This window comes from Mytilinidion resinicola, assembly GCF_010093595.1.
Source record: "Mytilinidion resinicola strain CBS 304.34 unplaced genomic scaffold BDZ99scaffold_37, whole genome shotgun sequence".
In the NCBI taxonomy this organism is placed as follows: domain Eukaryota; kingdom Fungi; phylum Ascomycota; class Dothideomycetes; order Mytilinidiales; family Mytilinidiaceae; genus Mytilinidion; species Mytilinidion resinicola.
In genome coordinates, this window is record NW_022985473.1 from 346,539 (window position 1) to 362,046 (window position 15,508).

Consider the following 15,508-nt stretch of genomic DNA (forward strand, 5'->3'; position numbering starts at 1 on the left):
TACCTTTGATCCGTGAGGACCAAATGTATTCGAAAATTAGGATGAAGCAACTGATGCAGAAGCAGCCTGTAGCGGAACCCTTTTCCTACCAAAACGCCATCTTTAAGCAAGGGTAAAACAGTGGACACTCAGCCGTCCCAGCTGGAGAAATCCGAATCTGGTGATCCATGCCAGACCAGCCTTTAACACTTGGCCGACGCTTGGCAGTGAACCTTATTGCTTAATTTCGATCGAGCTGAGTATGGTGGCGGATGTGGTACCCAATCAAGTGCGGGTGCAAGCGAGAACACCTCTCGCGAAAGCCTGGACCATGGAATCAACCATGGAAGCTGCCGTATCGGCAAATCAGGAAGGGAAAGCAATATCATGTATGTGAGGTGTGGTGGTCCTAGACATAAGACGGGAGAGGACTGCACCGACTCTGAAACTGGTGGTGGACAATGAGAAGTGTAACGCATCTGCTGAAATACTTCAAAGGCGGTTCCGATCTATCAACATCGTTTCTATCCTCTACTCGTTCTCGCATCATCTTCGTTCGAAAAAGGAAAGACACTTAATTTCGGCAATCCAGCAATACTAAAATCGACAACATGGATCGAACTCAGCTGCAGTCACTTTCGACGAATGCTCCTCCTCAACAGCCAACCCAATATCAATACCAACCAGCACCAGTCCAGCAAGCCTCCCAGCAACAACCAGCACCAAAACAAGATCCATACGCCCATATAAGAGACCTACCGCTATTCCCCATTTACGCCCCGAGTGACACTGAGGCGCTGAACAAAGCCTACAACCAAACCAACCGTCGCAAGCTACCGAGCTACGACATTCACGCGGTATGACCACCCACTAAAACGTGAGTATGGATTACCTAGCTTACACGTCTTAGCCCATTGCGAACACCTCCGCCGCTATATCACAGAACCTCCGCACCAAACCCCGCATAAATCTCATCCTCACCCGCTATTCTACTCCCGAAGACTGTCCCTTCCCCGGCATCATCGTCGACGTAGTCGAAACCAGAGGGATCAGCAGCTGGCAGGGCAATGGCATCCGACTGAGGACGAGCAGGGAGTGCTGCATCCTGGTACGGGACAAGTGGAAGATCAGACTCAAGGGTGGGTCTATGTGGGCCAAGAACGCGAACTGGAAGCCGGTTGAGACGATCAGTGTGGAGGTGGAGAAGGAGATGGTGCCGCTGGGGATAGTGGGGCGGTGGCGGAGAGGCAGGAGATCTGGAGGAGATTTGAGAAGGAGTTCAAGACGCCGGGGATACCTGGGGTGGGCGGTGATGCTAAGAATTGATCGATTGACAACAGATTGGATAAGGTAAGTGTTGATTGTCTATTAAGAAATCTATCTCTCTCTTTCACGGCTAGCGCTGAGTCTCGAGCTTGGGTTTAACACCATCTTACGACTGATTTCACCGTAATCTCTTTACCGCGTCCTGTATGGCGTTATCGAAGGATTTGAGCGCGTCGTACTTTTCATACTTGGCTGCAAGCTCCGATGCGCGAATCGCGTACTTCTTGTTCTCGAGAACTTCTTGTACAGCTTTTCCTATTTTCTCAGCTGCTGGGCTTCGTGTCAAGAAGGTGATAGCAACCCCCGCCCACGCTGCAATGCCGCCAGTCTCCGCCTTGTCTTGCCCTACTCCTGCTAGAACCATGGGTACACCAGTCCGAAGAGCCTGTTGGACTGTTCCATACCCTCCGTTTGAGACGAGCACGTCGACCTGGAGGAGTAGTGTCAGAAGTTGGAGGTTACGGAAGTGAAGCGATGGAAGGCCACATGAGGAGTTAGAATGCACCACTTACGTGTGGGAGCAACAAGTCGTATGGAATGAATTTCGCCATTCGTGCATTTGCTGGTACTCTTTCTTCCAAGCCGTCACCGTCGCTTGCTACTAGGGTCGCAATTACAAGAATATCGGCTCTGTCCTTCAAAGCCTCCAGCGTCGGCAAGATCAAATCCTCGGGATTGTTGTCGATGCTCCCTGCAGTCTTGAACCAGGTTAACAATGAGGTTCAATCTTATTGCGTCAATCAGGTAGGTGTATTCAACTTACAACAGCAATCACTTTCTTCCCATTCTCCTTCGCCTGCAGCACATCATCCCACCACGACGGCAACTTCGGATTCGCCATCCCAACTACAGGCAGTGCACCAACCCACTCAACACCCGCTCTGATATCGCTTCGCGGATACTCAAACTCCGGAATACTAAGCTGAAGCAACTGATCCGGAATCTTGTTCATCGCCTCAAAGATAGAATACGGCACCTCGCCCTTCACCCCCAACCCCCTCATCTCCTTCTCAAACGCCTCATACACCCCCTTAAAGAACGGCTCCTCCGCCTGCTCCTCATACACCTTCTGATGAATCTTCACCGCATCACGTGACGTATCCGGCTGCCTCCCCGACCTGAACGGGAACGTATCATTACTCCTCAAGCTGAGCGGCGCCAGCCCAATCCCAATGGAAGCACCTGGCTTGATTCCCTTGGCTCCCAGCGCGACCGGCGAGAGCCCCAAGAAACTTCCATCATACACGAAGATCAGCGGCTTCCTTCTCCCATGCCTCTTCCTGAACTCGCCAAACACGCGCTGCACCGTGCGATGATGATCCGGGATCGCGCGGATGAACACGTTCTTGATAGCGAACGCTTCGGCGTCTAAGCCCGCCGGCATCGCGAAGAACGTCGCCATGTCCTCTTCGCTCATCATGCGCTCCGAGCCGCCCAACGGCACGAAGTCGATGCCGAGGGCGGTGATGGGCTCGCGGAACTCGGCGCCCGTGATGAAGGTGACCGGGTAGCCGCGCTTCTTGAGGTCGGCGGCGATGACGGAGACTTTCTCGAGGTGGCCCCAGGCGGGCATGCCGGCCATGATGATGGGAGTTTGGGAGCGGTGGGGGGTGGTAGCGCCGGTGGGGAAGATAAAGGAGAGTAAGGCATGAGTCTTGGGGGGGAGGGAGTCTGGACTGTAGTTTTGGAGGGCGAGGAAGACGACGGGGAGGACGGCGAGGAGGAGGAGGGAGCGGGGGATGCGGTCCATGGTGGGCTGATGAGAATGTGAGGGAGCTGTGGGACAAGAGATAGGAAAGACAGACACTGATGAAAAGGAGGAAGGGGGAATAATTATTTACTCGCGATGCAGTCGTCGATTCATTTGTATATACGCGTGTTCTATGACGAGGAGTTGAAGGATTTAAGTGCTTACTTCTAGGCGACCTTAGTTCCCGGGCCCGGTAGATATACTAGATCTACCTAGGTTAGCTTTACCCCATTATACTGTAAGAGCTTACTTTCATCCCTTCGTACATACAAGGGTATGTCAGGTTGTTGTCTGAGGGGAGAAGTGCTTAAAGTGTCAGGCGCTGCACGACGCACAGGTACTGTTTGCCCAATGAACATATCGTTCGGAGCTAATCGAATCGTGTTTTGTGTTGCAAACAGCTTTAGGGCTGTGCACAGACCGAAAACCTAAAGACTACATGAAAGCTTGAATCTCAGGTGAATAAGGATTTAGTGGATCGCCGCGGTGATCCGAAGCGGTGCAATACGTATAGCGGCAGATTGCGTATGTAGAGAAGAAATATTCATTGCCAATCTGCGATCCTGTCAAAGTTCCATGCTATACAATGACGCCCATTTCGGGCTCAAAAGGCGAAATCATCATAAGTAGCAAGGTATATCATTGGAATTCACGAGATGCAAGCAACACTACTATTCGGGACATGACATCGTCTTCTGCTCAGACTGTGGCTTCGGAGTTCAGTCTTTTAGCTTCTTTCCATTCCTCCACAAGCTAAGTTCAAGGTTAGCAAATGGTATTCCAAGGGACCTGTGGAGTTGCTTACGCCAGTGTAATCTTGTGGTGAGTACCCTTTAAAGCACTCGCTCCACCAGGTAGGTTTTCGGTGTATTTTTAGTCCGAGATCGGTGATCAGTAAGTCAAGATATGGCAACGAATCGAACCAGAGCTCTGGAAACCTGTCCCCAAACCCGCGGGAATAGCGCCATTTGGAAAATTGGGAGTGTAACACAGTCTCATAAGACACTCGGCTGATAGTTGCGGCGTCGAGGTTTGCGAGGCTGGGGATTTGTTGGGTCAAGAACGCGGTGATCCAGAGGGCTTGTGTCTGAGAGATTAGGGCTGTTGAAGGGCTCCGAACAACCCCAGCAAAGGCAAGCGTTCTACTCTGGATATAGGCAGGTGGGACCATAAATCGATATAGCCTCCAAGGCTGGCTGGTACCGATATCCGAGCCGTCCATCGACTTCAGATTCGTGCGTGGCGGAGGCTGTGACGCGAGCTTTGGGAATCTTTCCAGAATCTCTCTATCTGCGATCTCTGCCATGCGATTCATTTCCGATGGCTTGGTAGAGATATGGCACGGAAGACCTAGCTCTTTCGCTCCGATAAAGTTGAAAGGAGGCGTGTCTTTCCAGCCCGTACCGCATATCATTACATCAGCTGCAAGAGTGTTCCCATCCGATAGGTGGACAGTGCGCTTCGTCAAGTGCGTGACGTCCGCGATGTGAACCCTGATCTTACCACTGCGGACTAGCTGAAAGAAGTCGATTTCTCCATAATTAAGAAGGTTTAGGCCTTGTGGAAACATATCGTTCCAGGGCCGGAGCTTCGACGTTTCAGGGTGCTTGTGGTACCCGTTTTCCGCCAGAACGGCCCGCTGCATGATCCTGCAGGGCGAATTAGTAGTTGACATGGGATATAAGCTTTTCATACTTACCCAAAGAATCCGTCAACGATCTTTCGGCCAAGCCACGTCCGATGCAAAAATCTTCGGATGCGTCCGAACCCATCGACGTCCTCCCAGATGCACGGACTAAACCATGTAATCAAGCGAGTTTTGAGGAAGAGTTCTGGTAGGAACGTGCTCATCACTCTATTTCTGGTCATCCAACACGGACCGTGGCCTGACTTTCGAATTACCCAATCAACTTGAACTCCGGAGGCAGCGTATTCTTGAGCGATATCCCACGAAGACTGTAATTATCGTCAGCTTGTAAATTGGATGCATTATGCGTACGGTAGCTTACTTTATTGCCGCCGAGCACGACGATTTTCCTGAATGAGCGCTCGTTCATATATGCTTTTGCGAAGTCGCTAGTGTGATATATAGGTGCATTAAACTCATTGCCGCCTTGATACTTGGGCATAAATGGGTCAGAAGTGAGTCCAGTAGATACGACTAGCTGCTTTGCCTCAATTGTTACGGATCTCTGGGTTTGATCAGCTTTGAGCATGACATTCAGTATCCATCCGTCTGCATCTTTGTCTTCTGCACTCTGTACGGAACATCCAAGGCGCACGAGCGGTAGTAGTTCGTGCTTCTCCGCCCAGCTGTAGAGGTAGTTATGAACGAGCTGTCCGGGTATGTGAGCGTCGTTTCCGAATCCCTCTTTGTTCATCGGAAAGTCGCTGAATTCGAAAGAGCCAAAGTGATTGTTGGTCTTTAGACCTGGATACAATGCCTCTCTTGACCAGGTCCCTCCAATAGTAGAGCGATTGTCGAGGATGAGGATGGTAGCGTTGGGGTTAACATCTTTGTAAGTCTTTGCTACCGATAGGCCGTTGACGCCTGCTCAAGTCAGCCGACATCAAAGGCCATCGTTCACAATGATTAGAATACCAGCACCAATGATAGCAAGGTCTACAAGCTCGGAATGCTTCATCTTGCAACTTGCGTTTCGAACTGCCAGCGGACACGTGCATTTACCTCAGGAATGGGAAAAAAAAAAGTCGTGGATTAGGTGGAATATGAATCAAGAGGGAACGGGGTAAAGATCTGCGATGAAATAGGGAAAACAAGTCGAGGATATCGATGGCGAGAAGGCTGTGGGGTACGTGGACGATTGCACCAAGACTCGAACAGGGATCTGATAGGCGCTGCACGCCTGCATGTATTCCTATCTCACTCTCACTTGGTCTCGATGCTAGTGGCCCAGGTTCTAAGCCTTCGGGCGCCTTCCAGTGAGGTTCGAATAAGCTGCGTCGGGCCTCCATCTACTGCAGCATGCATCGGCATGGACCGGCTGTGATTGCTTTTTAGCATGAGGGCCAATAGACTTGACTTCGACGGAGAGGTCATGTTCCAACAGAGAGAGCTAAGAGTAATTATTCAATCAGTAGACGATGTGCAGCAAACGGCGATGAGTCTGTCTGTCACGGCTGGTGCGTGCATCTGAGAGATATGTTTCTGTCGCTACTTTCTGAATCGGGAGGTGCACCATTCCTGGTGGTTTAGGGGACACGATGGTGGTGTCTGGCGGCTGAAAGTGTGTTGACTTGCTGCGACTCCAGATGGCTCGACGCGTTGTGGTTGGAAAGACTCAGGCGACGAGGTTTTGTGTAATTTGTGTAATTCGGTCTTCAGTATTATATCTCCATCCGACAACCACTAGTCTAGTTACGATGCACACAGCACAAGATCTCATATATTTCGAGGATCTATCTGCGACACAGATCATAAACTATAGTGACTGCCGATTTCACCGTTGCAGGCTGCTGCGCTCACGTCATATCACTTCGCGGCGTCAGCAGCGTTGTCACGTCCTGCGTCTCACCACACTAAAGTGTGGGGCTACAGAGGTAGGCTGACTGCTCACTACAACCCTAACCTTGGGTTGAAGGGCGGTCACAGTGTCCAGCTATATTACTACTCCACTAGCTATCTGGAGCACTACAATGAATCTCAAATTCAACGTCGTGGATGAGGATTGAAAGGTGCAGGAGCTCGTTATGTAATGATCAGCATTACCTACTCAGATACACGTCGACGGATTCGTCTAGCCTGTTTCGGATAGCTTACTTAGTTAATGCCCATCCCCTTCCAGCTTCACGTTTCCTTTTCATCAACTTCTCATCCCTTACGTTGCAGCCTCTCCAGCCCCAAGCGCCGGAGCATTGTTGCCCTGAGCGTACCGGCATTACCTCTACGCCCTGCACACACTTTTAGATCATGTCCTTCACATCTCATACCGCTCACGAGCGTTCACGACGATGCGCAGAACCATTTATAATGTCCGGTTCCGAGGTGATTCACATATCAGCATATCGAAAATCGATAATTCTGTGTACCAGACACATCGTAGCCGCCCACTCTGTGTCTCCCGAACGCTGAAAGCTACCAGTATCACTCATACCATTCCAACTGCGACACAAGCATCTCATCGGCGAAGCCCACGGTTTGATTCCGACTTCATATAGCCTGTCCGTCAACTCGCCGTCGAAATTTAGTGCTCCTGTAAGAGTTACGGAAATAAACAGCATGTTGGCACCGGTCTCGTCCCCATGGATAGACGTATCGCTTGACGATCGAGTCACCTCGAATAACCTCAAGGAGTTGCAAGGGTTTCCGTCACGGGGCTCTCTCAGGATGAGTGCTTTCACCTGGCGCCACCGACGGCAATGATCCGGAGACGAGCTTTGGGGTTGCCGGGCTGGGCTGATCTGATGATCCATTTACATTTCGGGAGCGCGTCTGTGTAACACTCGCTGGCTACTAGAGCAATTTCTGTAAACTGACCGGAAGTTAGATTTGTCGCAGCTTGACCGTTATGCCGCGCCATTGTGTCTTTACTGTTTTGTTGACCCCCCCCTGGATACGATCTGCCACTTGAGGCAATGTCGTGGGTCTGGGAGGACTTTCCCAGAAAGTTTCGAATGCGATGGAGTACTTGCCTGCACGAAACCACATTTCAAGCAACAACTACTATATGAAAACGCCTCAAGGGACGAACGGAGGGAAGGGGAACGACGTCCGGACAATGGCTAGAGCGATCAACCCTTCCAATAAATCTCAGTATTCCTCGCCCAACGCTCGAAATCAACATACCTTCTCAACAACAACCTACTACCAACAGCCTATTGACCTCCAGCCGTCTATCATTACTGCATTTCCTTCCTCTTCAAGCTTTCAGGCTCACGATAATCACCTCTTCAACTTCCCTCCGTCATTATTTCCTACAACAAAATGACACCGACATCATCTCACTTACACGATGACAACACTCCTTGCTTCTGCGCTCCGCATCCCGCTCTTGTCGCTCGAGTTCTGGCCGAGCCCCGTCAATCTCAATATGCCTTGACTATTCCCGCCAGCCTCATCGATGGACTGAACGATGGCATGGTTTTTCCTCCAGGGGACCCCCGCTCAGCCATATCCAATAGCTTGCCCGTGAACCAGGCGTTAGATCGAGCTCCGTTACGTGGCAAAGTCAAGTTCGTCTTCCCAGCTTCTCTCATAGATGCTTGTTAATCCATCGAAACAGTTGCGTGGTTGTGCTAGTCGAATTCGAAGATCAACGAATGGGGGAGGGTGCTGCGGATCGTTTCCGTGACCTGTTCTTCTCGACCCATAAAATCTGGAACGGGAGCGTTCACGAATACTTTTCGAACGTTAGCTCCGGGAAGATCTCTATCACCGGAGGTGTCATCGGTCCCTATCTTATGCCCAATGGGATGCACCATTACGCCAATGGCGAATGCGGTGCAAGTTCAAGCACGCCGAATGTGCAGAGCCTTGCGGCTGACGCCCTGTCTGCCTGCAGAAACGACGTCGACTTTGACCTCTACGATAACGATGGCAATGGACAAGTTGATGCCTTCGTGGTGGTGCATGCTGGACGAGGTGCAGAGACCACCGGGAACCGAAACGATATCTGGTCCGTTAAATGGGTTCTTCCGAAATCTACTCTTGTCAACAACGTGAACGTCTACGCTTTCCTCACGGTCCCGGAAGATGCTCAGATGGGAGTCTGTAGCCATGAGCTTGGCCATGCGCTATTTGGTTGGCCTGATCTTTACGACATCGATGGCTCGTCCGAAGGTGTCGGTGACTGGTGCTTGATGGGTAGTGGGTCATGGGGTGGTAGCCCTGTCGGCTCGAAGCCGTGCCATCCTTCTGCTTGGTGCAAGGTGAATCAAGGATGGGTTGAACTAGACGCGATAGAGTTCAACGGCCGAATCAAACTGGAAGATGTGAAAACAGGGAACAAGGTTCTTCGATTATGGAGTCATGGAAACACAGCCAGCAAGGAGTACTTCCTAGTTGAGAACCGACAGCAAGCTGGCTTTGATACATCTTTGCCTGGAGGCGGTCTTCTAAGTATTTCTTCCTCTTCTATTTGAAGCAAAGAGATCTAACACAGATCTAACACACTCTGCTAGTCTGGCACATCGATGACGAGAAGACCAACAATTCCGACCCCGCACACTACAAAGTTGCCTTGATGCAGGCTGACGGGCTCTACCAGTTGGAGAAAGGAATGGGGAATACAAACAGTGCGCCACTACCCACGACCCTCGGCAAGAAGAAGCGCACTTCAACGCAGAAGCAACTCGATCAAGCGTCACAGTTCAATCCAGGGAACCGAGGAGATTCGGGAGATCCCTGGAAAGGGGGCAGTGGGAAATTGTCCCGCAACGTGTCGTTTCATAGGCGAAGCGTTCCAAGTAGCGATTCCTACACCGGCCAGAGGTCGTTTGTCGAGGTCAACCATATCCATGCTGCAGCTGCGACGATGAAGATTTATGTCGCCGTACGAAATACACCACGATATGCAGACAGTGCCGGGGAAGGGAGTTACGGAGGGAGTTTTGGGGTCATTAATTCAGGAAACCCCGGAGCATTCGCTAGCTCCGCATCATGCGGCACCTCAGCATGCGCGTAGTGGGCTCGTGGTATGCATGGCTCAATAAGGGGGAAATGGCACAAACCTGGGAGAGCAAGTGAATCTGGTGGTTTAATGGCTTTTGGACCATAACAAATCGTCTGTAACTCAAAGCGTCATCACGAAGCCCATGTTCAAGCGTGACCTAAGTCATGACCTCCCATTCACAGTTTCACTAAGTACTATCACCCAGAACATTCCACAGCCCAGGCATACATCGCATTACTGCATACAGATGTAGAGCCACACGGAATCTTCCCAGCCACCCAAATTTTCAAGCCTCAACACAAACACTCATGGAGCTTGACCCACGCACCTGTCCAGATGTGGCGAATATTGAACATAGTCGAGATGGCTAAACCATGCGGCGAAGACTGCAACTGCCCTCTGGGCACCTTCCTCTGCATTCCGATGGAATGATGGGCTCTGTTCGTGTACGTTCACCTGACTGACTACCACGGAAACTCTTTGACTTTCAAGCTCTGCTCCTTTTTTCATCCTTCCCAGCTTCGAGGATGTCCCATCTTATGCCCATTGCGGCAAGGCCGTAGCGCCCTGCCTCCGACTAAAAGGCTCTCCGCCAAATTACAGAGACCCCCGGGCACATGAAACTACATTATATTCCAATTTGCGTACAGCTTTGCATCATTAGACCGAACCTAACAGCACCACCACGCCGTCAAAAATGCATTCGTCAGCGCTCGCTCAATCTGGCTTACATTAGTCTACGTCATGTGGTATCTATATTAGGCGCATTGGGCCAAGATCCCCCGCAAGAGGTACAGCTGCGCTTGGTTCAGCAGTCTGAAGACATTCAAGTCTAGAAATGGGAGTAATGGGAGTAATGGCAGAAGTGTAAGAAGTTAAAAGAGACTATATTGGACGCACTGAACTACCACTGATGTCTGATTTAGAGAACGTAATTGAACGCACCAAGCGCTCCTCCTGCTATCCTTCACAGCACACTAAAACACCTCCGACGAGACAAATTCTGCGCTACTTTTATGCCTTGAATAAGAGAACGTGAAACAAACGCACACAACGCTCCGCCTAGCACCTTTCATGGCGCACTAGGACAAACCCCAGGCGAAAAACTTCTCAAGCATAGATCTTGATGAACCCGGTAGTCTCATTCGCTTGCAGCGCCGCACCCGTAGTCGGATCAGCACTGTTCGGGCCCAAAAGGCGGATGAGGAAGTAATCGAGACCGCTCGACCCCTGATCGGCGGGATAGTACTTGAAGCCCCAAGTCGTGGAGGCATTGTAGCCGCCGAGGAAGACGCCGTCCTGCTTGGTGCCGTTGATGTAGTGCTCGAAGATCTTGACCTCGTCGCCGTCAATCTTCCACATCAGCTCGGCGTCGTAAGGGTACGGCGAGAGCACTAGCGGCGTCCATTGGTAGTTGGTAGGGGCACCGGCGGCGGTGAGGTCGGTGGGGACGCGGGCATTCAAGCCGTTGCTTTGGCACTGGAGCGGGGTCTTTGCGTACTTGTTGTCGTTTGGGAAGGTTATCTGGGGAGGTGTCAGCGAAACTAAAGCTATTCACATGGCGCACTGAATTAGAATACCGATCCCCATCGCAGCTCTGGCTTCGTGTCGAAGGCGACAGAGTATACACTCGTGTCCGAGAAACCTTCAATGGCCGTATTGTCGGTGGACACGGTTTGAAGCACCCATGGCCCGGCAACTCCAGTGTCGGCGTCATATCCAGGATACGAAGAACATCCTGCAGGAAGGGCACTGACGGTGACGGCTGGGACAGCATGAGCCGCCGGTAAAGAATAGAGGAAAGTCGCAACTGCGAAAGCGACAGATTTGGAAACCATTTTGATTTTTGATGATTGACTGAAAGAATGGAAAGATAGGCAGGTCAATTGCCACGAACGGTAACGAATGATGCTGATACATGATCTCGACGACGGACGATCCTTATATATTTCTTGCCCCTAGAGCGTGGTCCGTGGATAGTGGTGAGAATTTAAATTGCAACAACGGGTGGAACGGGTACGAAGGCAGCACCGCGTCATTCGCGGTTTATTTAAGGGATTATCGCCCGTGCACTGCCATTTCGGTTCCAAGTCGCAGACTTTAAACCATTCCCTGGTTAGGCAGCGGGGGAAGCCTGGCGAGTTCGGACCACCAGCACCACTATACGATGTGAATAATTAATAAAGGGGGTTGTACCTAGGCAATATGGTGAGCTAGTCTACAGAGCCAATAATCCTTCTAGGCTGCAGAGCATACTTTTTCTTCGCATAGATGCGTCGCACCAAAGTATCCGAGAACTTCATCTGCTTGGCTGCTAAAGGTAGTTGGTCGTGTTGTGTAATCAAAGGCTGGATCGTGAGGAAGAAAGATATCTCGTTAAGAAATAAGGGGTTGAGTAATATCACGTGATACAAGGCTGTATTGGGTTAGTAGAGTAGTCTTTGTGTCTAGCGTGATCTTGATGACCTCTCCTCTGCGCAACTTCCCATCTATCCATTCTTATCAAGAAAATCAGACAAGCATTTGAATGAATATGGAGCCCTATTCTAGGAAGCTATCTCAGATGGGCGCCTCAATGCTTAGTAACAGCTCACCCGTTCGTCATCCACAACAGATTACAAATCCAGAATATATACCCAATAAAGAGCCATGCTCCATCTCCATATCCATTTGAACACCGCATGGAACTATTGTCTCATATTTCCTCTATGGCTTCCCTAGTATCGGCGAAGAAACCCCTTCGCGTTGCCCTAATTGGGCTCTCCTCTTCCGCAACTACATCATGGGCCTCAGCCGCCCATCTTCCCGCGCTCAAGACACCCGCTGGCCTCTCACGATTCACCATCGTAGCCCTATGCAATAGCAGCGTTGCTGCTGCTCAGACCGCTATCAAAGCCTACGACCTCGCGCCAACCACCAAGGCATACGGCTCCCCAGAAGATCTGGCCAATGATCCCGATATCGACCTTGTGATTTGCAACACACGAGTCGACAAGCACTACGAGACCGTCTTACCGAGTATCAAGGCTGGAAAAGATGCGTACATCGAGTGGCCCATTGCCTCAAATAAGGCTCACATCGATGAGTTGGCGAAGCTGGTAAAAGCGAAGGGCAGCAGGGTTGCGGTTGGACTACAAGGAAGACTCGCCCCTCCGGTGCTTAAGCTCAAGGAGATTATTGAAACCGGAGAACTCGGCAAAGTGCTGAGCAGTGAAATTCAGGAATATGGCGGTACTAATTCGAGAGAATTCTTGCCCCCTGGGTTGCAGTATTTCGCCAAGCGGGAAATTGGCGGGAACCCCATTACCATTGGATTCGGGCACAGTGAGTACACCTAAGCATAGTAAGAAGTCGGGAAGGCTTATGTATGCGCAGTTGTCGATCTTGTTCAATCAGTGTTGGGAGATCTAGTTCCAGGTTCAGTGGCTGCGCGTCTCCAGCTCCAACGTCCTGATGTCCGGATTCGGGATCCCAAAATCGGTGAAATCGTCGAGACGATTCGTTCAGATGTTCCTGACTTGATCTCGTTACACGGTATGGTTTCTAGGGTCATTCTCGAATATAGTACAAAACATCGATCTAATCGAACGTGAAGGAGCCCTTCCAACGTCACCTCGTACGCAGCCCTCGGCTACTTTGTCATTCTTTTTCCGGCGCGGTGCACCATTTCCCGGGGATCCCGCCCTGACGTGGACTATCACTTGCCAATTGGGAGCGATTCGGCTCGTTGCTCCCTCCGGTACTTCGCTTGGAGCAGGCGGCTACGATGAGCCTGTCAGAATTCACATCCATAAATTTGACAAAGACGTGGTAGATGAGGTCCCATGGGAGTGGGATGAGCTGCAAGAGGAGGTCCCCATTATGGGAAGGAGTGTTCTGAGGCACCTGTTCAACTTTGCTGATGGCTTGGAAGAAGGGAAAGGATGGGTTGGAATTGAAGCTGCGGCGAAGAGAGCGGATCAGATTGAAGGGTGGCTAAAAGACGCCAGGTTTTAGAGGTTGAAGATGAACAGATCCAGGATAAAGCGTTGGCAATCTGCAAGACTGTTGCGGTGGACATACAGTACTATGACACAAGTTTGGGCATTCCTTGCAACTGCGTGGGGTACCTCGATAGGCTTCGCAACCTCTAAATACGATGTAAAACTCTACGCAGTGGAAATAGGGCTACCGTTTGACTGACAGAAGACGAGTTGGCTGGGTTCCTCCTTACCGTGGTGCCTAAGTAGCAAGAAAAGAGGCAGAATACATCTACTTTTTGCTAATATGTTTTATAGACCTCAAGTACGATAAAAAGGCTGATGCATATGGAATTAGGTTACCTTTGAAATAGCCGAACATCTGCTAGCGGGGCTACTTCTGACGGTCGTGTTGAGTGAGTAAGAGTCAAGCCTAATAAGTGAGATTTTCGTGTGTCCAAACTTACAACCTAGTACTGTACGAGTATATCCAACATACAACAATCGCCAGCCTACCTCGTCATCAACTTCGTAGGTGGCATGACATCCATAGAATCATGAGAACAGTAAGCCCAAACACCGTGTAAGTAAGAATCCGAAGTGTGCGTTCTGATGGGCCTGGGGGTTCTGGGAGCGGCGGCGCAGGACGATAAGATAGGGCCTGAGGAACCTGAAGCTTCCGGGTCCGTGACTGAAATCTCGAGTGCTCTTGACCTGCTGATTGGACGGCCGGTGGTCGGAGCGCTGGAAGGGGTTTTGCCCAGCCCCCGACTCCTTCAAAGGTGAAGTCCTCGAATAGCATTGACATTGCGAACATCACGTACGTGTCGACAGTCTGCAGAGTGATATATCTGTGGATGACTCCCGTCATCGCGGCGTTCATCGGGTATAATCTCGCCAACATGTATGACTGTTCGTACCCGTAGAGGTGTCTTCCAAGTTCATGTTGGGGTTTGTTCGGCGGCAGCATGTTATGGTATGTATGTTCATCAGCCATGATGTAAAAAAGGTCATAAAGGTGCAGATAAAGGCGCAGAAGCTCATGTAGCAAAAGGGTGCTCAGTCCCTCTACTCCATCCAGACGTGTTCCATTTTGTAGGGTTTTCGCGTGACTGTTCCCGTTATAGAGAAGCGCTGCGTGATTGATCGTAGCTGGAGCGTGGAAGCTAGACTCGCAAATGTAAACATAGCTGTGCAGAAAGACTGTTCCTGCGCCTCCGAATTCATTGCACCAGAGATCATTTGAATATCTCGCATCGTGCTGCCATTCCGTGACCCACGGTCGTATTCCTTTCAGACCATCTCCTGGGCCGATCTTCCAGGATGAGGAAATTTGATCGCCGGGATCAAGCGACAGGAGTAACTTCATCCGGACCGAGTTGGGCGTCAAATCTGGAATCTCCGCCCCTTCCTTGACTTTAGTAGCAAACTTGTCTCCACAGAAGAGCTTCGGTCGCAGAACTGGATCCTGGTGGTGCCTGGTCTCGAAGCCATGTTGTGCAATAGCCTTGTACACGTTCCTAATGTACATCAACGCAAATCTGATTTCGGGTAATCGGGCTACTTCCGAGGGGTTTGGGTCTGGGTTGATACGAATGCCGAAAAGATCGAACAAGGACTGGGACGCTTTGTTCCAACGCAAGTAACCATAGTTGTCCTCGGTTCTGGTCGGTCGAGGTTGGCTAAGCTTTTTCATACATTCTACTCCCCTTGGGCCATGATGATGGCCTCCTCGTAAGCTTCTTCCAGTTTCGAGAGATGATCATCGCAGCCACCGATATCTGTCAGCCCTCGACTCAGGTTAAATTGATGTGAACTCTGATTTCTATAGACGTCTAGCTAGTTGTATATATACTAGGGGA

At 50.7% G+C, this 15,508-nt stretch overlaps 7 protein-coding genes across 7 annotated transcripts; 3 read left to right on the plus strand and 4 right to left on the minus strand.

The window, feature by feature from the left end:
• Window positions 1–177: 177 nt before the first annotated feature.
• BDZ99DRAFT_217297 (uncharacterized protein) lies at window positions 178–1,378 on the plus strand. Its single transcript, XM_033713408.1, has 2 exons — window positions 178–836; window positions 890–1,378. Exons 1-2 carry the CDS (start codon window positions 591–593, stop codon window positions 1,331–1,333), a joined length of 690 nt encoding a protein of 229 aa, XP_033568733.1. The 5' UTR covers window positions 178–590; the 3' UTR covers window positions 1,334–1,378.
• A 45-nt stretch (window positions 1,379–1,423) lies between these two features.
• Window positions 1,424–2,887, minus strand: BDZ99DRAFT_492501 (UDP-Glycosyltransferase/glycogen phosphorylase; the record flags this gene model as incomplete). Its single annotated transcript, XM_033723168.1, has 3 exons — window positions 1,424–1,735; window positions 1,818–2,003; window positions 2,069–2,887. The coding sequence occupies 3 exons, from the start codon at window positions 2,885–2,887 to the stop codon at window positions 1,424–1,426; spliced, it is 1,317 nt and encodes a 438-aa protein (XP_033568734.1).
• Window positions 2,888–3,578: 691 nt separating this feature from the next.
• BDZ99DRAFT_577452 (FAD/NAD(P)-binding domain-containing protein) lies at window positions 3,579–5,700 on the minus strand (the record flags this gene model as incomplete). Its single annotated transcript, XM_033728694.1, has 5 exons — window positions 3,579–3,808; window positions 3,861–4,704; window positions 4,755–5,011; window positions 5,065–5,606; window positions 5,658–5,700. 5 exons carry the CDS (start codon window positions 5,698–5,700, stop codon window positions 3,755–3,757), a joined length of 1,740 nt encoding a protein of 579 aa, XP_033568735.1. The 3' UTR covers window positions 3,579–3,754.
• A 2,300-nt stretch (window positions 5,701–8,000) lies between these two features.
• On the plus strand, window positions 8,001–9,699 carry BDZ99DRAFT_483550 (M6 metalloprotease; the record flags this gene model as incomplete). Its single annotated transcript, XM_033722582.1, has 3 exons — window positions 8,001–8,248; window positions 8,299–9,134; window positions 9,197–9,699. 3 exons carry the CDS (start codon window positions 8,001–8,003, stop codon window positions 9,697–9,699), a joined length of 1,587 nt encoding a protein of 528 aa, XP_033568736.1.
• Window positions 9,700–10,398: 699 nt separating this feature from the next.
• BDZ99DRAFT_512829 (uncharacterized protein) lies at window positions 10,399–11,713 on the minus strand. The gene is made up of 2 exons (XM_033724661.1): window positions 11,268–11,713; window positions 10,399–11,211 (listed from the first exon to the last, which is right to left on the minus strand). The coding sequence occupies exons 1-2, from the start codon at window positions 11,523–11,525 to the stop codon at window positions 10,798–10,800; spliced, it is 672 nt and encodes a 223-aa protein (XP_033568737.1). The 5' UTR covers window positions 11,526–11,713; the 3' UTR covers window positions 10,399–10,797.
• A 563-nt stretch (window positions 11,714–12,276) lies between these two features.
• On the plus strand, window positions 12,277–14,017 carry BDZ99DRAFT_469516 (oxidoreductase). Its single transcript, XM_033721515.1, has 3 exons — window positions 12,277–13,011; window positions 13,063–13,221; window positions 13,283–14,017. Exons 1-3 carry the CDS (start codon window positions 12,396–12,398, stop codon window positions 13,681–13,683), a joined length of 1,176 nt encoding a protein of 391 aa, XP_033568738.1. The 5' UTR covers window positions 12,277–12,395; the 3' UTR covers window positions 13,684–14,017.
• A 152-nt stretch (window positions 14,018–14,169) lies between these two features.
• On the minus strand, window positions 14,170–15,342 carry BDZ99DRAFT_577456 (uncharacterized protein; the record flags this gene model as incomplete). The annotated part of the gene is made up of 1 exon (XM_033728695.1): window positions 14,170–15,342. One exon carries the CDS (start codon window positions 15,340–15,342, stop codon window positions 14,170–14,172), a length of 1,173 nt encoding a protein of 390 aa, XP_033568739.1.
• Window positions 15,343–15,508: the final 166 nt, after the last annotated feature.